Here is a 22,854-nt window from a genome sequence, read left to right as displayed (position 1 = left end):
TACATTATTTCTCTTTTTGTGTTTGCTCTGTTCACGACATCCTCGTTAGATATTCATTTCATCCATGATATTCTTCGCATCCTCCTCAAAAACCACATCTCTGCTGCTACAATTCGTTTCCTCATGTTACTAGATATTGTCCAACATTCTGAGCCATATAACATAACTGGATAAACGTAACATTTCAGTACTCTGAGGCGGGTTGTCATGCCTAGTTTAGTATTGGTCAGTATACTCTTCATTCTCATAAAGGAGTCTTTTGTCATCCCTCTTCTTCTTTTGCTGTCCATGTCGCACCTGCCATCTGATGTCACCCAGCTTCCTAAGTAGCAAAAGTTCTGTACTTGTTTTATGTCTTCCCCATTTATTCTCAGCCTGCAGATAGGATTCTCCTTTTTTTTGGATATCACCATACATTCTGTCTTTTTGCAATTGATAGATAGACCCATTTTTGCACTTTCTTCAACAATGATATCAATTAAGTTTTGTAGATCTTCCTCCGTACTTGCAATTAACACAGTGTCATCTGCATGTCTGAAATTACTGATGTTTTCACCGCCAACTTTGATTCCCAAGATGTCTCTAATTTTTTGTAATATTATTTCACTGTACACATTAAATAAATCAGGGGAGAAAACACACCCTTGACTAATGCCTCTCTTGATTTTCGTGAACTGACTCACTTCTCCATCTATTCTTACAGCGGCAGTTTGTTCCCAGTACAGATTTCTGATTAGGCGGAGGTCTTTTGAATCTAGATCTAGAGTTTTCTGTAATATTTCAAAAAACTTATTGTGCTTCAATTTATCAAATGCTTTAAATAAACAAATCTTAGCAATGAATGACTAAGGGGTAACTCCACTTTCCCCAAAGCTCTGAAAGTCCCCAATCAGAGCCTCATCACCGTTTGCAGTTTAGAGACATACCCAGGACAAAAATTAACATCAGGAGAACCAAAAAAAAACATTTTATATGGAATCTATACGTAAGTAGAATAGTTAATCATTCCCAGCTGAATATTTTGATCTTCCAATTCGATGTCAGGATATTTTTTTGGAGAACCAAGATTTTGCAAATGTAATTTCTCAGAAAGGATAATAACGTTAAATTGATTCTTTGGAGTAAAGATAATGAGTTGTAGCAAGCTTGTTGAAGTGGGCGTTCAAAAAAGGAACAAAAATTCATCTGGATGTTTTTATTTTTAATGTGAGCCCAAGAATACTGATTCAAACCTGGTGATGTATTGAATATATAATGTATTCATATTTACAGTGCCAACAGGCTCTCAGCCAATCAGTTCTCAAAAGAAAGATATAACTTATGAAACAAATAAACTTGCTCTGCAGCTTTTACTGGCCTATTGACCAGTAGTTGTTTCTCAGCCTGATTCTGCATTGTCTAATACATAATTTAACTTAATTTTAGAAGTATTCTTTTATTATTCTAATGTACTGACAGATGGAAAAATAATTCAGATTTGTTAAATTATTCTCTTTTTCCATTGTTGGAACTCAGAGATGTGCAAGTGTGTATGGTTCACACTGGGACATTGGTAGAGGAAATTCATAACAAATAGCAAATCCCTAGCAACCATTTAATTCAGGGACATGCTAATGGCCCAAGAATAAAAATGAAAGATAAATTTCTGAAGTGTGGTTTCGTATTTAAGTTTCATCTTTTGCCATTTTGGTTTGGATCAAAATTCTGATGTAAAATGGTGAAAAAAAGCCAATTGTCTGATCCAAATCATGTCAAGATTCAAGATTGTTTAATGTCACTTTCAGTACACAAGTGTAAAGGAGAACAAAATAATAGTTACTCCAGATCCAATGCAGCACAAAAAATATAATTTCAAAATATACAAGTTTAAACTTTTGTCACAGTATATGTACAAAGTTAAAAGTGCTTCAGTTGCTTTTGGATTTTTATGAAAAATTCTTTGGTACAAATTTTGGCCCTTTAACCTCATCCAATGCTTTATTAACGATTATCGCTTCTATATCCATGTTGATATTTATAGGCATCCGTTAGTCTCATGAGACCATGGATTTGTGCCTTGGAAGATTTCCAGGGTGCAGGCCAGGGCAAGGTTGTATGGAAGACCAGCAGTTGCCCATGCTGCAAGTCTCCCCTCTCCACGCCACTGATGTTGTCGAAGGGAAGGGCATTAGGACCCATACAGCTTGGCACCGATGTCGTCGCAGAGCAATGTGTGGTTAAGTGCCTTGCTCAAGGACACACATGCTGCCTCAGCCAAGGCACGAACTAGCGACCTTCAAATCACTAGACTAACGCCTTAACCAGTTGGCCACGCACCAACACATGTTGATATTTACTGCTCAGGATACATCATGGTGCTTTGCAAGACTGTAAGGAATTTCATGGTTTCCTTGTCAGATCTACTTAATGGTTTGTAGTCTGCAGCATAAAACACCTGCAGAACTTTCCAGTTTGGAACTTCAGCATTCAATGCAGCTTTCACATAGATTTCACAATTTAAGTTGGAACGAAGCTTCACGGTGGCATTCAGTTCGTCAAATAAGTGCTAAATCCTAATAAAATTTAAGAGCAAATTTTATCAAAAAAATTCATGGTTTTTGTGGAATTACTTAATTCGCATTTTATACTGGAATGAATTCCATTGGTGTTACCTTTCTACAATAACCGCAGTTGAGACTTTAAACCACAGCTTATGCAGTATTTTTAAAATTGTCTTTGGGAGAAAGTGATCTACTTAAATGACTAAGAAATACTCTAAATAAAAGAGACTCATAAATATTCAACCGTGCCACATGGCACATATGGTATTTTTTTTCCTGAAGTACACTACATTCTGTTTATTTCCTGCTGCGCTCTGTATCACTATGGTTAAGGTGTTTATGTAGGATGATTGCCCCATTAGCTGTCCTGACAGGGGTTTGGTTGTTGGCAAAAGAAGTAACATGTTAGTTAATGTTTCCAATTTTCTTTCCTTTTGCTATGGTCTCTCTTAATTCTCTCCAAGTTGACAGGCTATCCAATATCTAGTATTGGGATTGAAATTCATTATTTCCTTCAATGCATCAGCACAGCCTTTGTTCAACTGAGAAAAAGGATATTTCAATATTAATACCTCTGGTCTGGTACTTTCTGTTCACTCCCAACAGTGATGCTTGCTCTTTCTATTTTTTTTCCTAAGACCTTGAGCAGGCACCTCAAGGCACAGGAAAAATGTTGCCTCTGTACAATCCTGCAAATTCACTAGGCTAGGGATGGCTGGCCTATTGCATGCATGTCCAAGATGGCACAAGCAAACATTTTGGCGTGTAGCATCGTAAACACAAAATACTCTGCAGATGCTGGGGTTAAAGCAACACTCACAACATGCTAAAGGAACTCAGCAGGTCAGGCAGCATCCGTGGAAATGATCAGTCAATGTTTCAGGCCGGAACCCTTCGTCAGGACTGAAGGGGGAACAGGCAGAGGCCCTATAAACTCCCCCCACCTTCTTTATAGGGCCTCTGTATGTCCTTCAACATCCTTGTAAATTTTCTCTGCACTCTTTCAATCTTTCAATCTTAATGATATCTTTCCTGTAGATAGATGACCAAAACTGCAAATTAGGTGGTTTCCAACGTCTTATACAACTTCAACATAACATCCCAACTCCTGTACTCAGTACTTTGATTTAAGAAGGCCAATGTGGCAAAAGCTCTTTTTATGGCCCTATCTAATTGTGATACCGTTTCAAGTAACTGTGGATCTATCCCTCTGTTCTACTACACTCCTCAGTCCCCTTTTAATCACTATGCAAGCCCTACTCTGGTTTGTCCTCCCAAAGCATAACCCCTCACACTTGTCTTATCCACTACTGATGTCAAGCTCACCAACCTATAATTTCCCTGCTTATTTTTAGACCTTTTCTTGAACTACGGAACAAAATTAGCTTTCCTCCAGTCCTCCGGCACCTCACTCATTGCTAAAATATTTAAGTATCTCTGCTAGGGCCTTCGAATTTCTGCAATAGACTCCCAGAAGTCTGATTGAACACTTTCTCAGGCAATAGGGATTTATCCACCCTAATTTGCCACAGGACAGCAAGCACCTCTATTAGGGATATTTATGAAACTCCTATTAAGGCAAATGGATGGCTATGTAGGAGGGAAGGGTTAGGTTGATCGTAGAGCAAGGTAAAATGTCGGGACAACATTATGAGCCAAAGGCTTGGCTGTGCTGTAGTGTTCTATGTTCTAAAGCTGATTAGCACCTTCACTTCTCCAGAAGGCTGAAGAAATTTGGCATGTTCACTTTGACTCTCACCAATTTTTATTGATGCACCATAGAAAGCTTCAGCAACTGTCAGCCCGTGACTGCATGAAACTGCTATGAGTTGTGGACATATCTCAACACATCACAGAAATCCCCTCCATGGATTCTGTCTATATTTCTTGCTGCCTCAATAAAGCAAACAGCATAATCCAAGACTCCACTCACCCTGGACATTTTTCCTTCTCCTTCCTCCCATCGAGATACAAGAACCTGAAAGCATGTACCTCCGGGCTCAAGGACAGCTTTTATCCTGCTGTTATAAGACTACTGAATGGATCCCTAGTATGATAAAATAGATTCAACCTCACAATCAACCTCAGTATGGCCTTGCAACCTAGTGTCTACCTGCACTTTCTTTGTCACTATAATAATTTATTTTACATTCTCTTATTGTTTTACCTTGTATTACCTCAATGCACTGTTGTAGTGATTTGATATGTATGGACGGTATGCAAGGCAGGTTTTCCGCTGTGCCTCGGTACATGTGACAATGATAAGCCAATTTACAATTTATTATGACCCTTCCGTCAGGGTCTTTTAGTGTTTAGATAATTTAAATCATTTTGCATTTTTCAATGTTCCTGTCGAAGAGACCGCTATGTAATTGAAATATAATATCTCTGATTAAGAACATAATCACTTTGAGAGATAGCTGTTGAGTTCCTTTCATACTCAATTGCCTTCATTTTTTCTTCGTTTTCAGATTTCAACCCCAAGTACCTCGTTGCCGTGCATCCCGTGGCTGAGCAGAACAATGCTGCCTTAGGGAAGAAATGCAAAGGTTTCAGGATTTTATTTCTTACTGACGTACATTCAAAGTTAAAATTGTTCTACATTCTGTATATTTTACTACACTTGCTTGAGGCTTATAGAAAATCAGATGTAAATAGCTGTCAGCTTTTAGAAATTCTAGTATCGTTCATGTCTGTGAAATGTATGCATTATGATATCAAATTAATTTTGTTCATGCCAAATTCCCTGAATATTATTGCTAATATAGAAATGAAGCAGTGAATAAAGCTCTTCGTATCAGGTTCCATCTATTTCAGACAGAGCCTTCCTTTATTTTGGCGCTCTTTGCACATTCCTTGTTAATTTACTCGTCTCCATCAAGTGCCCGTGAAAGATTTTACTTTCCTTCAATCAGTGGTCTTTGTATTTGTGGTGTTTGAATTGTAAATGCATTCTGCCTGGAAATGGATTGCTTACCTTTCTCTGCTTTTGCTTCATGATTATGAGAACTTGTTTTCTGTTTGGGTTTCTGCGCATGAAAAAGGCTTTTGTCATTCTTTGACTGCTTGTGAGAGAAGTGATGGAACTTGCAGTTGCCTAACATCTTTCTTCTTGGATTATATAAGGCTGCATATTATGAGCAGAGTTATTATTGGCCTTGTGAAGTTTATATGCAGCTGGAGAGCAATTAAGGTTTTGCATATTTGTATGATAACATCACAGTTACTTATTTCTGGCCTGTGGCTTTTATTAATTTTTCTCTTGGTAATAATTTGATTAAATGTAATGTGAAAATTCAAAAGGCAGTATTATTTCTGTCAGTCCTCACACAAAGTAAATTGTAAGCAGAAGAGATTCTGCTGATGCTGGAAATCCAAAGCAACACACACAAAATTCAGGAGGAACTCAGCATCTATGGAAATGAATAGACAGTTGATAGTTTGAGCTGTGCCCCTTCACCAGGGCTGGTTAGGAAGGGAGAAAATGCCAGAATAAGAAGGTTGGGTGTAGGGGAAGAGAGACAAGCTAGAAGGTGATTGATGAAGCCAGATGGGTGCGAAGGGGGTGAGGAATGAAGTAAGACGCTGGGAGGTGCTAAGTGAAAAAGGCAAAAGGGCTGGAGAAGGAAGAATCTGATAAGGGAGGAGAGTGGAGTATGGGAGAAAGGGAAGGAGGAACAGCACCAGGGGGAGGGGGGTAATAGGCAGGTGAGGAGAAGAGGTAAGAGGCCAGAGATGGGAAATGAAGAAGAGGAAAGGAGGAGGGGAAAATACTGGAAGGTGAAAAAATTGATGTTCATGTCATCAGGTTGAAGGCTACCTAGAAGGAATATCACCTCCCAGCTTCTTACTTCATTCACCCCTCCCTCACCCACCTAGATTCACCTATCACCTTCTACCTTGTCCTCCTTCCTCTCCCTCTGCCTTCTTATTCTGGCATCTTCCTTCTTCCTTTCCAGTCCTGATGAAGGGTCGACTGTTTACTTGTTTCCATAGATGCTGCCTGACCTACTGAATTACTCTAGCATTTTGTGTGTGACACAGCTTATCCTACAGTCCTTGGCTTATAATATTCCTGTTTATGGTGATCATAAACGTTTTACCTATGGAAGTGGTTTCCTGACAGGAATTAATTGCATTTTCATGTTTACATACACATTAGCATCATAAGAACATAAGAAATAGGAGCAGGAGTCGGCCATCTGGCCCGTCGAGCCTGCTCCACCATTCAATAAGATCATGGCTGATCTGTCCATGAACTCATCTCCACCTACCTGCCTTTTCCCCATAATCCTTAATTCCCTACTATGCAAAAATCTATCCAACTTTGTCTTAGATATATTTACTGAGGTAGCCTCCACTACTTCATTAGGCAGAGAATTCCACAAATTCACCACTCTCTGGGAAAAGCAGTTCCACCTCATCTCCATGCTAAATCTACTCCCCGGTTCTTGAGTCTATGCCCCTAGTTCTAGTCTCACCTACTAGTGGAAGCAACTTTCCTGCCTCTATCTTCTATCCCTTTCATAATTTTATGTTTTTCTGTAAGACCTCCTCTCATTCTTCTGAATTCCAGCGAGTACAGTTCCAGATGCTCGATCTCTCCTAATAGTCTAACCCCCGCATCTCCGGAATCAACCTGGTGAACCTCCTGTGAATCACTTCCAAAGCCAGTATATCTTTCTTCGAGTAAGGAGACCAGAACTGCAATTCGTACTCCAGGTGCGGCCTCATCAGTACCCTGTACAGTTGCAGCAATTCAATCTCTCTAGCAACGAAGGCCAACATTCCATTTACCTTCTTGATAGCTTGTTGCACCTGCAAATCAACCTTTAGTGATTCATGCACAAGCATTCCCAAGTCCCTCTGCACAGCAGCATGCTGCAACTTTTACCATTTAAATAATAATCTGCTCTTCCCTTTCTCCTTCCAAAGTGGATGACCTCGCATTTACCAACATTGTACTCCATCTGCCAGACCCTTGCCCACTCACTTAACCTATCTATATCTCTCTGCAGACTCTCAGTACCTTCTGTGCAATTTGCTTTTCCACTCAATTTAATATAATCAGCAAACTTAGATACATTACACTCAGTCTCCTTTTCCAGATTGTTAATGTATATTGTGAACAGTTGTGGGCCAAGTACCAAACCCTGCGGTACACCGCTCACCACTGATTGCCAACCAGAGTAATGCCCATGTATCCCAACTCTCTGTTTTCTATTAGTTAACTAATCCTCTGTCTATACTAATACATCACCCCCAACTCTATGCATCCTTATGGATAAGTCTTTTATGTGGCACCTTATCGAACGCCTTCTAGAAATCAAAGTAAATATTGTCCATCTGTTCCCCTCTATCCACTGTGCTTGTTATATCCTCAAAGAACTCCAGTAAGTTTGTCAAACAGTACCTGCCTTTGCTGAATCCATGCTGTGTCTGCCTGATGGATCAATTTCTTTCTAGATGCCTCTCTATTTCTTCTTTAATGATAGCTTCAAGCATTTTCCCAACTACAGGTGCTAAACTAACCGGCCTATAGTTACCTGCCTTTTGCCTACATCCTTTTTTTGAACCGTGGCGTGACTTATGCTGTCTTTCAATCTGTAGAGACCTGCCCAGAGTCTAGACAATTTTGGTAAATCATCACCAAAGCCTCCTTTATAACTTCTGCTGTTTCTTTCAGTACCCTGAGATGCATTCCCTCAGGACCAGGGGACTTATCCATCTTTATGCCCACAAGTTTGTTCAGCACTACCTCTTTAGTGATAACTATTATATCGAGGTCCTCACCTCCCATCATATCCTTAGTAGATGCACTGTAAGTTTTCTCTGTAAGATCAAAGTGGATCTGATTGTAATTTCAACACTGAATTTCTGTCAACTTGTCAAAAAATGTTGTCTCTTGCTTATCGAGTAAATATCTTCATATGTCTTTGACAAAGAGAATTCCAAAGGTGTATGGTTCTTTTGAGATACAAAATTTAATCTCATCTTTCTCTTAAATGCATGATCCTATTACATTTAAGCAGTCACTACTTACTGCTGGTTTCTTCCTCAAGAGGAAACAGCTTCTACTTTGTGTTTTCTTTGTACTACATTGAGTGAAAAGAACTTGGCGCTTGGCATTTATGACAGTAGGGTCCCCAGGAAGAAGCTGAAATGCTCAACGCCTGTGGTTGAAGAAGGCTCCATGTTCTTTGGTTTTGCTTATTGTATTTTTCTAATCTGCACTATCACAGCAACTGTGGGTATTCATTGAGCCTTCTCCTCCTCCATTTGCTTGTGTAAATATCCATGAATCACTGGTTTGACAATACTGTATCTGGTCAGCAATCAAGCAATTCAAACAAATCTTACCAACTACTTAGTTTCCATTAAGCTGTTTCTTTAAGTAACTCTTAGCTGCTTCTTCGGTTCAAACTGTTTATTCTTTTATGAACGAGGAAGCCAAACTGGAACAGAGGTGCACGTTAGTTTTTGTCATTCCCTGCCAGATCTAGCTGAAGTGCAAAAAAAACTGCTATTTCCCCAAAGAGCTTACATATCCAGGATCATCCTGGAATACAGAGATAATTCCAAGCTGCATTTCATTACTACAGTCTCTTTAAACCCCTCTGATATTCTCTTCCATCCTCTTTCTGAGTTAAAGAAATAGTGGATTTCACTGTTTGTCATCTGGTGAGATGCATCTGCCACTTTCCCTTAGGGAAAGTTTCATTTTCCTTCAAAACCATGTCCCTCTAGATCCAAATTCTTATATATCAAATTACTTTCCTATCTTTCCTCCCGCTCTTTCCAAACTCATCCTGCCTACCTACATATCCCACACCTCTTTCCCTTGACTTTATTTCCATTAAATTGCTGACCACGCAGTTTTTTTTTCCCTTTTCTTTATGTTGGCTGGTGTTGACAACAGTCTACCTCCATTGGAATTAATATTCTGCCATTCAAGTCTGTCATAACCATACTTCAACTCTACGGGTCCTCCATCCTTGTAGTCATCATTAAAAAATAGCCAATCATCTGTCCTTGAAAGCCCTTGCACATTTTACTGAGAACTTATTGGAATCTCTCTAATCAGATTTTTGGACCTGTCACAGTAATTAAATGCTCAGGGCACTCAACATCTCGTATGATTATACAAAAGCTAATTTATGATATTTTCCAAACATACCTTGGCCCCGTTCTTTTTTCCTCATCCATACACTGATCCCAGCTCCAAACAATTTAAAGAAGCTCCATCTGCACATTGACAACACTCAGCTCTACTCCACCATAACCTTGCTTGTCATCATTGTTCAATCTGAGTTGTTAGCTTTCTGACACCTAGAACCAGATGAAAAGAAACCTCCTCCAACAGTATTGAGAAGAATAAAGCCACAAATTTAGTTCCATGCTATCTTGTCACGAACTTCAATCAGCTGACTAGCATCTGTCTGAAGCAGAGCGAAGTTGATCATACTTTTGTGTCATATGTGACCCAAAAGAGACATGGAGGTATATTTTTGAGGCTTTACAGAGATTGTTGAAATCTTCACTCTTGACATTTGTTTGCCCTCGATTCTTAAAGTCATCCACAGGTTGTTACCCTAGTCCTAATAGTCAGGGCTGTAGCTTAGCACTCTTGCATGTCTCCTAGTTAAAACAATGTTGCAGTTTTCAAATTCTCTTCCTTGTGTAGAGATCCCTTAACAATCCCATTCTCTTTAACTTCTTCAGTGCTGTAGTCCTTTGAAATGTGTGCTCTGTTCTAAGTTGGACCTCTTGTGTTTCTTTAAATTCATTCATTCTATAATTAGCAGCTAGAATGCTAAGGCCTGGGATTCCCTCCCTAAATGCCACTTAACTCCCTTTCCTACTGTTCAAAATGCTCCTTAAAATCTGATTGTTTAAACTCTGCTCTAGTATCTCCTTCCCAGGCTTGAGAATGATTTCTGTTTCACATTACAGCCACGCATCACTTTGAGACACAAACAGATTTGTTGGGAAGGTTCATTGTTAGGCTGAAGGTTCATTAAGTCAGGCTCTACTTGGAAGGAGATGCACTCAACATTTTAGGTGTGCGACCCTTAATCAGAACAGACTGTTGATTTTTTTCATGCAATTTTTTTTTTTTTGTTTTTCTTTCATTTCAGATTTCCAGCATCTGCAGTTTTTTTTGGATGTGTTCGTTTTAAACTTTCTGGGACATTTTTCTGTGTTAAAGCCTAATGTAAATGGAAATTATTATTGTTCTGCTCTTTTGTAATCCCATGGTATAACTTCAGTACTTCAGTTTATCATTTTCATGGAAACCCATTGTTGTTCTTTTGCCATCTCTCAGCAAACAAGAATTTGAACCTTGCTTAATAATAGAATAGTACACTGTACATACTAGATTACTAAGGGTGGGTAACTCTTTGGTCCTGGAGGTCTGTCTAATAAGAGAAAGGATGAGGTTAAAGACAGATTGAAAGGGTATCGCCAGCTATTCAATTTGTTTAGATTTTTTATTTTAAAGCTGAATACTTTAAATATTTAACTTAAACCTTACCTTTAATGTAGCCTAAATATGTATTAATGTGCAATACTGTTGCCTCCTATTTTAGGTATTCCTGATCTTCACAAGCCACCACAGCTATCAATAGATCCTCAAACACCTACCTCGGTGCTTCTCAAATGGGGATTCAATTTTAAAGATAAAGGCTATAAGGTTGGAAAGGAATGTGAAAGTGAAAGGTAATATTCCTATAAAATTGATGCTTTGAATTCATAAACCTTTTGGAAACTGCTAATCAGTTAGGCAGTCCCTTTGATCTAGATATACCGGTTATCTTTGATGTTATTTTTTGATCAAAGAGTAGGATATGAAGCCGCCTTAAGGACAGGGCTTCTCATACATGTGACTGAGTATTTAACCATAAGCATGGGGAGGGGGTGAGCATTTGACTAAAGAGTCTGGGTACACCCCAGAAATGGTGGGGAGCATCCGATTGTTGGTCACTAGTTTAAGTACCTTGCAGAGAGCCTGCATTTGGCAGTGGATATCCTCTGGGTCAGCATTTGTAGCTCGAACCCTCATATGATCTTATGTTTAAAAAAAACATCGGTAACATAATGATACACTTCAAGTTGCTGCACGGGAATATTAAATAAAAATGATCATTAATTGATACCGAGCCATGGAGAGGTGTATGATAAAAGTGACCAAAGCATTGTGCAGGTGGCTGTTTTTAAGGAACTTTTATACGAAGTGGGAGTTGAATAGATGTACAGGATGCTAAATGCTGTTTATTGCTTAGACAAAGCTGCCATTGTTGGAGGGATTAAAATTAGAGATAAGGGGAAAAATAGAATTAAAATATTGCAGTTATACGGAAGGTTTGAAGGGCAGGAAGTCAATGAAAGGCTAGAGGAGGAGCTATCATGGAAGGACCTCAAATGATAAGGATTTTAAAATTGTGGCCTGTTCACTGACTGGTACTCAGAACAATTCTGTAAAAGACTGTAGAAAACCACAATATAAAGGTCCTCCCCAGCTTACAAGCACCCAACTTATGTACAGGCCAGACACACAAGTGTTTGGTAGACCAGCAGTATGGATTTTTTGGCTGCTGCAGCCGATCTTCTGCCATGCAGGATGTCGGTTTGTGGCCGCATTCCTGATTTGTAAAATGTTCAGATTGTAAACAGCTCCCAGGAACAGAATCCTGTTATAATCCGTGGACAAACCGTAGTGTAGCTGAGGGCCACAACACGCGTCATTTCTGTATAAATTTGTAAAATTTTTATTTAGTGATACAGCACAAAGTAAGCCCTTCCTGGTCTTTGAGCTGTGCTGCCCCAGTAAATCCCGACGTCCCTGATTTAATCCTAACCTAATCACTGGATAATTTACAATGACCAAAACTACCAATATGCCTTTGGATTGTAGGGGTATCTGGGGAAACCCACACGTTCCATGGGAAGGACATGCAGAGTCTCATTACGGAGGACGCCGGAATTGAACTCCAAACTATGACGCTGTATTAGCGTCGTGCTAACCGCTACACTGCCATGGCATCCAATCAATCTTTTACAATTAGAGGAGTGCCATTTAGTAATGCATTCCCTCTTTAAACAAAGTTATAAATGCTGTTTTCAATTTGTTGCAGAATTGTTTGATTAGTTTGGCTTGAGGGCCAAGGGAGCTGTATTTAGTGAATCGTAACTTCCATTTCTTAATATTTCTATCTTGAAGTTTATTTCAGGAATAATATCTGCAGTTGAAAGTACCTGCCAGTGTTGCACTTCCATAAAGCATGTGTGGAAACTGTGTTTCTATAAAGTCCTGAGAATATTATCCAAACAAGAGTAGGCATCTCCAAATGTTATCACTAAAAGTTATTGTTTCCATTGTATTGGAGAGGGTTAAATTCAGTTCTTGGGAAAATAAAATCTTGGTTGCAAGTCAGTATTTTTACAACTTTGGGCTGCTGTGCAAAAGAATATCTTAGTTTAATTCCATGTAGCTATCACATTACTAATTCAGAGACCATGAGGAAAGTTTTAAGACTAATATATGAGATGTAGCTATTTTTACTAGGATTAAATGCTGCGGTAGATTTTCAGAACCACTCAGCTGGTACAAATCATTGACCAAATTTATATGAATAAAAAGTATAGCTACATTCTAAGAAATAAATTACATTAACTTACCAAAATGCTGGTATCCCTTATCAGAAAATGTGTTATTTCTCTTAAAATGGTTCCCTTCCTCTATTCACAAACAAGAGAAAATCTGCAGATGCTGGAAATCAAAGCAACGCACAGAAAATGCTGGAGGAACTCAGCAGGCCAGGGAGCAACTATGCTGAAGTCTCTTGGCCTGAAACATCGACTGTACTTTTATTCATAGATGCTGCCTGGCCTGTTGCGTTCCTCCAACATCTTGTGTGTGTTTCCTCCCTCTACTGATGGTGCCCTCATCTCCTCCATTTCCTGTACATCTGCGCTCACCCCATCTTCCCGCCATCATAATAGTGATAGAGTCTGTCTTGTCCTTACCTAACCATCAGCCTCCACATCCAACACAATCCTTCGCAACTTCCGCCATCCCCAAAGGGACCCTACCAATAAACATATCTTTACCTACCCCTCCCACCTCTCCGCTTTCCACAGGGAGCGCTTCCTCCGCGATTCCCTTGTCCATTCGTTCCACCGCACTAATCTTCCTCCAGGCGTCACAAACACGGATTCAGCAGCACAGTAGATACAGCAATTGTGCTTGTGAATTTGCAGGTGTCAGCTAATTATTATTTAATGGTGATAATATTTAACTCCATACTTGTCACCATAGTGCTTGTTGAGACTTGGACAGAGCATAGCAACACTTCGCTGCCAAATTGCTTTTGGCCTTCCCTGAGACATTGGGCTTTCGAGTCAACTGGCTCTGAAGACTAGCGGTATTCGTTTAATGTTTAGATGTTCTTCAGCCGCAGTATAGGCTTTGTGTTCCTTTTGAGAGTTTTAGTTAACGGCCCTGTTTGGCCCAGCATTTATTGTTTTATTTTCCCTTTAACACTATTCATATTAAAGTCTGTGAACTATTGACCTGCTTCAGTGTCTCTCACTCCGCACTTGGGCCATATCCGAACCTGGTGACAGCAAGTCTCAAACAACAAGGATAGACCCAGGGGGGAAGGGGGGGAGGGGAGAGAGAGGGTGGGGGGGAGGGAGAGAGACAGAGAGATAGAGAAGCCACCACCCCCACCTTCCTTGGCCATAAGATTCATTGGTCAGGTAGGAGACAAGCTACAGGCAATGGAATCTGTTCTCAGTGAAGTTACGGAGGCAATGAGGCAGATAACTTCATGCCGACAAGCCCAGTCTCACTCGGGGGAACGGGTATCATCCCCAGCCGCAACTGTTCAACAGCTCACCACAGGCAATCGGACTTGGGTGTCTGCGATTTCCGCACACACGGCCACTGTCCTTGAACTTACTGTGAACAGCCAGCATCAGCTGACAGCCATTAACGTTCTCGCCAGCTCAATTCAGCAGCTTCAGGCCGCCACAGTCCCACTCCCAGCATCTCGCAGGTCCTCCTTTTCTGCTGCCTCAACAATCTCTTCTACTAATGCTCCCGCGCCCGGACCAGATCCAACTCCCGCGGCCATACAGGAACCGAGTATTCCACCACCAGGTGGATATCCTGGTGATCCCGATGGTTGCAGGAATTTTATTACTCAATGCGAGCTGACATTCCAAGCCCAGCCTGGTCACTTTGGTGATGATGCGCGAAGATTGGCATACATGGTCAATCTTCTTGACGGACCTCCACTCAGCCTGTTCAACGCTTTATGGGAGCAAGGATACCCCACAGCCCAGTCGTTCTGACATTCTGTGGTGGAGTTAAGGAGGGTTTCTGTTTTTCCAGTATGGGGTCAGGAGGCTGCCTGCTGACTCTTGGGCCTGCGCCAAGGCAGGGGAACGGTGAGAGACTGTACAGTCAAATTCTGTACCCTTGCAGTAGAGACGGTATGGAATGAGTGATCTCTCATCACTGCCTTCCAGCATGGACTGAATGCAGGGGTTCAGCTTGAGCTCGCTGTCCAGGATGAGCAGGATGGTCTGGATGACCCGATTAATCTGGCTGTCAAGGAGGCCATGGAGGAATGGCGACGCTGGCTGGAGGGGGCAGAGCATCGGTTCATGGTCTGGACAGATCACAAGAACCTCTCCTATATTCAGGATGCTAAGAGACTCAACTCTTGTCAAGCCTGGTGGGCTCCCTTCTTCACACGGTTCAATTTCATCCTCATTTATTGTCCCAGCAGCAAGAATACAAAGGCCGATGCTCGCTCCCGGCAGTTCGACGGATCTGAGGACAATGCCAATCCAGAGCCCATTCTTCCTCGCTTGTGTATCGCTGCTCCAGTGATCTGGGGAATAGAGGCAGAGGTGAGGGCCGCCCAACAATCAGATGCAGGTCCGGATGGGGGACCTCCCAACTGGCTGTTTGTCCCTGCTGCGGTATGTTCCAAGTGTTGGAATGGAGTCACTCCTCCCTTCTAGCTGGATATCCAGGAATTCAACGGACTCGGGAATTTATGAAGAGACAATTTTGGTGACCATCTGTGTCCCAGGATTTCTACGACTTTGTATTGGCCTGTCCCACCTGCGCTCGGAACAAGACATCACGCCAGCATCCTGCAGGTCTGTTATGTCCACTGCCTGTGCCCCACCGTCCCTGGTCCCACCTCTCAATAGATTTCGTCACTGGTCTGCCCCGTCTAATGGAAACACTACCATTTTGGTCGTTGTGGATCAATTATCCAAGGCTGCCCACTTCATTGCCCTCCCCAAGTTCTCATCGGCTCGTGAGGCTACCACACTCAGGGTTCAACATGTGTTCAGGTTCCATGGCTTTCCTCAAGACAGTGTCTGATCGTGGACCACAGTTCACTTCCAGCTTTTAGGAGGCTTTCTGCTCTCTTGTAAGAGGCACGACCAGACTCTCATCTGGCTTCCACCCCCAATCTAATGGCCAGACTGAGAGAGTGAACCAGGAGTTGGAGACAACCCTGCGCTGTCTTGCCTCTTCCAACCCCACGTCCTGGAGCTCCTAATTGGTTTGGGCAGAGATCACCCACAATAATCTCCTGTCTTCCTCCACCGGTATGTCTCCCTTTGAATGCCAGAAGGGATTCCAGCCCCTGCTCTTCCCTGAGCAGCTGATCCAGCGCTACAAGCACACCTGGAGACAAGCCAGGGCTTCTCTACTGTGTGCCCAGAAACAGCATTCCCGGCAGGCTGATCGGTGTCGTCAACAGGTAAGGCCAATCAAGCCAGGAGAGGAGGTCTGGTTGGCATCAAGGGATCTTCCCCTGAAAGTCGAGAACTGGAAATTGGCACCACGCTACGTGAGACCACTTGTAGTGGAAAAGGCTGTCAACAAGGTGTCCTATAGATTTGTGTCTACCAGCATCACTGAAGATCCACCCAGTATTCCATGTTTCCCAGTTCAAGCTGGTTACTACCTCTCCCCGGCCCCAGTCACCCCACCTCCCCCTCCTCCCTGCCTGGTAAATGGTTCCCTTGTCCATACTGTGCGGCACCTCCTGGCATCTCGCTGGGTACATGGTAAGGTCCAGTACCTTGTGGACTGGGAAGGGTAAGGCCCAGAAGAACATACTTGGATCCCAGCGAAGGACATCTTGGACTAGTCGCTGATCCGGGACTTCCAGCGGACACAGGTCTGTGGCGCCTCAGGGGCTGCGCCTAGAGAGGGGGCCCTGTCACAACCACGGATTCGGCAGTGCAGTAGATACAGCAATTGCACTTGTGATTTTGCACGTGTCATCTAATTATTATTTAATGGTGATAGTATTTAACTCCTTTCTTGTCATCATAGCGCTTGTTGAGACTTGGACAGAGCATAACAATGCTTCGCTGCTGTTTTGCTTTTGACCTTCCCTGAGACATTGGACTTCCAAGTCAACTGACTCTGAAGACTAGCGGTATTCGTTTAACATTCAGATGTTCTTTTCAGCCGCAGTGTAGGCTTCATGTTCCTTTTGAGAGTTTAGTTAACGACCCTGTTTGGCCCAGCGTTTATTATTTTATTTTCCTTTTAACACTGTTCACATTAAAGTCTGTGAACTATCGACCTGCTTCAGTGTCTCTCACTCCACACTTGGGCCGTATCTGAAACTGGCAACACCAGGCACTTCTCCCTGCAAGCAGCCAAAGTGCCACACCTGCCCATTCACCTCCTCCCTCGCCTCCGTTCAGGGCCCCAAGCAGTCCTTCCCGGTGAGGCAACACTTCACCTGCAGATCTTCTGGGGTCATCTATTGTGTCAGGTGCTCCTGATGTGGCCTCTAATTCATGAGACCTGTCATAAATTGGGGGACCACTTTCTCGAGCACCTCTGCACCATCCAGCACGAGCAGGGCTTCCCAGTGGCCAAACACTTTAATTCCAATTCTCATTCCTGTTCTGATGTGTTGATCCATGGTCTCCTCTTGTGCCAAGATGAGGCCACCCTCAGGATGGAGAAGCAGAACTTCATATTCCGCCTGGGTACCTTCCAATCTGATGGTATGAGTCTCAATTTCTCCTTTCCAGTGAACAAAATCCCCCCCCCACCCCTCTATTCCCCACTCTGTGCTTTTACTTCTTCTCACCTGCCTATTATTTCCTTCTGGGTCCCTTCTTTCCCTTTCTCCTATCGTCCACTTTCCTCTCCTATCAGATTCCTTCTTCTCCAGCCCTTGACCTTTCCCACTTACCTGGCTTCACCTATCACCTTCTGTCTAGTGTATGTCCTCTCCCCACTTCCCTCTCAGTCATGGAGAAGGGTCTCAGCCCGAAACGTAAATCGTTTATCTTTTCCGTAAATGCTGCCTGACCTGCAGAGTTCCTCCAGCAGTTTGTGTGTGTTTCTTAAAATGGTTGTTAATTAATTTGTTACTTGATTAATGACAATATCAGTATACACTCAGTGGCCTCTTTATTAGGTATACCTGTACACCTGCTCGTTAATGCAAATATCTAATCAGCCAATCATGAGGCAGTAACTCAGTGCATAAAAGCATACAGATATGGTCAAGAGGCTCAGTTGTTGTTCAGACCAAACATCAGAATGGACACAAAATGTCATCTAAGTGACTTTGATTGTGGAATGATTGTTGGTGCCAGATGGGGTGGTTTGAGTATCTCAGAAACTGCTGACATCCTGGGATTTTCATGCACAACATTCTCTAGAATTTACAGAGAACAGTGTTTTTTTTTCACACTAGTTCTGTGGGTGAAAATGACCAGACTGACCAGAATGACCAGACTGGTTCAAGCCAACATGAAGGTGACACTAACTCAAAATAACCACGTTACAACAGTGGTGTGCAGAAGAGCACCTCTGAATGCACAACACATCAAACCTTGAAGTGGATGGGCAACAGCAGCAGCAGATCATAAATATACACTTAGTGGCCACTTCAGTAGGTACAGGAATGGCCACTGAGTGTGGATCTAACATTAAATTGGCACAAGATTATAATGATTAGTTGGGGACTGAAGTTGCTGGTGAACATCTTTCTGGGCCCTTAAGAGAAAAGCAATAGTGCCACTGGTAAGACTCACTGTTCGGGCCAAATTTACACTCATTGAAAGGACAATTTTTATGGGTTTTGTCCAGTTGCCAGCAGACCATGCATTATGGCTGTTTGGCTAACTTAAGTTCATCCTTATAGAACTCACAAGTCACTAAACAAAAATTTGATATGTGAAATAAAATTTGCCATCTCATTATTGATGTGAAAAAAGAAAATAAACAAAAAATTTATGTTTTTTTTCAGCTCCTGATGATTGTAGAGATGACAAGCTTCAATTTAAGGAAAATTGTGACACGGACTATTTTCTGGGAATAAAACCCTTAACAGTGGGATCACCTATGATGTATAGATTGCCTAGCAACTAGAGAGACTGGTCCAAAAGATAAGAGCTCATGAGAACCAGGGCACTTGACAAAATTGCTTTCAAAATTGGCATGGCAATAGAAATTTAAGAAATATCCTGGTGATCACTTGAAATACCATGGCATGGAAGGCTCAAAAAACAGTGATGAGAAATGAGATTAGTATAGATAGCTATCTGATGGTTGGCCAAAGAGACTGTTTGTATTATACTGTACTGTATTTCTCCATGACTATGTTGAGTGTGGAGCTACCTAAAGGCAACATCAGGCCTTGGGCCATCTACTCTTAAAATACAGTTTGGAAGTATCTAGAAGAAATAACAGATGTAACTAAGGCAGGATTGTTTAAAATTCACATTATTGTGTTCTCTGTTAACAGTATGGATTGAGATTACTTATGTTCAAATAGGGGTCAAGTAATTGTTCATTCAATCTTCCATAACCATGGACCATCCTTATTTGGCATTCACATCATTAAATGGATTCACATCAGCTGCAAGATAAGTTAGAGACATACAGCATGGATATGAGCCTTTTCATCATTCTGTCTACACTGATCACCAAGCTAACATATTGCTTAATTTGTCTTTATATTGAAAGTTTTCAGAGACGTTATGGATTTTTTTCTCCTTGTGTTACATTGCCATTAAAAGCAGCAGAACACTCTGGCAATATATTTCTTCACCTGTGAACCTCCTAATAGAACCATATAACACTATAGCACAGAAAACAGGCCATTCAGCCCTTCTAGTCTGTGCCAAAACATTATTCCGCTAGTCCCCTTGACCTGCATCCAGTCCATAACCCTGCAGACCTCTCCCATCCATGTACCTATCTAATTTATTCTTAAAACTTAAGAGTGAGCCCGCAATTACCACATCAAATGGCAGCTCGTTCCACAGTCTCACCACTCTCTGAGTGAAGAAGTTCCCCCTAATGTTCCCCCAAACCTTTCCCCTTTCACCCTACAGCCATGTCCTCTCGTATTTATCTCTCCTAATCTAATTGGAAAGAGCCTATTCACATTTACTCTGTCTATACCCCTCATAATTTTGTAAACCTCTATCAAATCTCCCCACATTCTTCTACGCTCCAAGGAATAAAGTCCTAATCTGTTCAATCTTTCCCTGTAACTCAACTCCTGAAGACCTGGCAACATCCTAGTAAATCTTCTCTGCACTCTTTCAATCTTACTGATATCCTTCCTATAGTTAGGTGACCAGAACTGTACACATACTCCAAATTTGGCCTCACCAATGTCTTATACAACCTCCCCATAACATCCCAAATTCTATACTCAATACTTTGATTTATGAATGCCAGGATGCCAAAAGCCTTCTTTACAACCCTGTCTACCTGTGACACCACTTTCAGGGAATTATGTATCTGAACTCCCAGATCTCTTTGTTCCTCTGCACTCCTCAGTGCCCTACTATTTACTGTGTATGTCCCACCTTGATTTGTCCTTCCAAAATGCAACACCTCACACTTGTCTGCATTAAATTCCATCTGCCATTTTCTGGCCCATTTTTCCAGTTGGTCCAGATCCCTCTGCAAGCTTTGAAAGCCTTCCTCGCTGTCCACAACGCCTCCAATCTTAGTGTCATCAGCAAACTTGCTGATCCAATTTATCACACTATTATCTAGATCATTGATATAGACAACAAACAACAATGGTCCCAGCACAGATCCTTGAGGCACACCAATAGTAACAGACCTCCAATCCTAAGGGCTTGAATTCTGGATAAAGTGGAAAGCAACAGCAGTAAGAACAAAACAAATTGCCGTTGGAGATCAAATACAAGGAGGTGAACTCCTTAGAACCTTTTCCCTTCCAATGAATTCACTAGACATTGCTAATCTCGAACAGTGGTCCCCAACCACCGGGCCACGGACCGGTTCTGGGCCGCAGAGCATGTGCTACTGGGCCGCGAGTAAACGATAGGAGTCAGCTGCACCTTTCCTCATTCCCTGTCACACACTGTTGAACTTGAACATAGGATTGCCAACTGTCCCGTATTTGCCAGGACTTCCCGTATTTGCCGGGACTTCCCATATATTGGGCTAAATTGGTTTGTCCCGTATTTCCCCCACTAAGGTAGAGCGTTCCTATGAAACCTCTCGTGCCGAAATGGTGTGAAGTGATGAAGCAATTACCATTAATTTATATGGGAAAAATTTTTGAGCGTTCCCAGACCCAAAATAAACCTAACAAATCATAACAAATAACACATAAAACTGAAAATAAATAACACTAACATATAGTAAAAGCAGGAATGATATGATAAATACACAGCCTATATAAAGTAGAAATAATGTATGTACAGTGTAGTCGGGAAGATGAAGGCAAAACCGATTTGTGGGGGCGGGGGAAATCGGCACGTACACGCATGCGCACACAGGTGCCCACGCAAGGCTTCATGGTTATGGTAGTCTCTCCTGGGGTAGAGTGTCCCAGGATTTGACTGCTACGTTTGTCCCTTATTTGGGAGTGAGAAAGTTGGCAACCCTTAACCGTAAAAGGCATGTTGAGGTGAGTTTAACCCTACTTGAACACCGCTCCCCACACCGGTCAGCCGGTCCGCAAGAATATCGTCAATATTAAACCGGTCTGCAGTGCAAAAAAGATTGGGGACCCCTGATCCAGAAAATCTGAGTAAAATGGGAAAGAATGTTGCATTCCTCCAGGCGTACTCTCATAGACACAAGGCATTCCACAGCTGCTGAAAATCCCAGAGTAACACACGCAGAATGCTGGAGGAACTCAGCAGGCCTGGCAGCATCTATGCAGAGGAATAAAGAGTTGATGTTTTGGGCTGAGGCTGCCACTAGGCAATAGAATTGTCTCATCACTTCTAGCCAGATCAGCTAAATCATGTAAATGTTGAGGGTGTTTGAGGGCATAAATATGAGTACCAGAAGAAGGCACTGCAGTGATATATCCATTGTGACTGAAATAGTGACATAGGAAAGAAGAAAGGTAACATAGGGAATTTTCTTGTTAAAATAATATAATGTGTGGTTCTGAAGAAAGTAAAAAAGAAGTGAATGATTGTTTTTAACTTAACAGTCCTGGTGAGGTCACTAAATTCCTGCTGCATACTGGTAACACTTGGGCATAGAGCTAATTTCAATGGCCTGCTCATAATCTGCTCTAGTGCTGTTGATTAATTTGTCTGGGTGCTGGTCGTCAATCAGCAAGTAAAAAGATCACTTTCCATTTGCACATTTACTACAAAACGGCATCGGGGGTCTGAGCAGATTCCAACTGCCTCCCTTCAGAATCTTACTTCCTACTACTCACAGCTGGAAAGTGCATCTCCTCTTTCATGAGCTTGTAGAATCATGGAAATTTACAATACAGGAGGAGGCCATTTCCTTGGTATGTTAATGCTGGGTTTTACAAGGAGTTTAAATATTGACTACCCTGCTTGTTCCCTTCAATCTAAAAGTGAACTTTCCATGATTAATATTGACAGTTTATCAATTCAACTTAAGTAGAGCTCGGTGAACGTGTACGTTTCCTCCGGATGCTCCAGTTTCCTCCCACAGTTGAAAGACCAACCGGTTGTTAGGTTAATTGGTCATTGTAAATTGTCCTGTGATTAGGCTCGGGTTAAATTGGGGGGGGGGTCATTGGGCGGTGGGGCTCAAAGGGTCGGAAAGGCCTATTCCATGCTGTATCTCAATAAAATAAATAAATAAAGTGAACAGCACAGCTCAGGAACAGGGCCTTCAACCCGCAATATCTCTGTGGAACATGATACAGAACTGAACTGATTCTTTTCTGCTGGTAAATCATCCCATATCCCCCCATCCCTGCATTTTCAGTTGCCTTATAAAGACCACTAAGGTATTTGCTTCCGCTACTCC

The 22,854-nt window shown here is 41.9% G+C and overlaps 1 protein-coding gene across 5 annotated transcripts in view; it reads left to right on the top strand.

Annotated features, from left to right (window-relative positions):
• Positions 1 to 22,854, top strand: part of LOC140198922 (uncharacterized) — a 332,378-nt gene that overhangs the window by 62,100 nt on the left and 247,424 nt on the right. For all 5 annotated transcript variants that reach the window (XM_072260177.1, XM_072260176.1, XM_072260175.1 and 2 more), the window contains exons 3-4: positions 5,012 to 5,089; positions 11,132 to 11,261. In XM_072260177.1, coding sequence (XP_072116278.1) covers positions 5,012 to 5,089; positions 11,132 to 11,261 — 208 coding nt within the window. The remainder of the gene's footprint in view (positions 1 to 5,011; positions 5,090 to 11,131; positions 11,262 to 22,854) is intronic.

The sequence above is a fragment of the Mobula birostris genome, chromosome 6 (assembly GCF_030028105.1).
Source record: "Mobula birostris isolate sMobBir1 chromosome 6, sMobBir1.hap1, whole genome shotgun sequence".
NCBI classification, from domain to species: domain Eukaryota; kingdom Metazoa; phylum Chordata; class Chondrichthyes; order Myliobatiformes; family Myliobatidae; genus Mobula; species Mobula birostris.
Note: the sequence above shows the minus strand (reverse complement) of the source record. Positions and strands in the feature narration are given on the sequence as shown.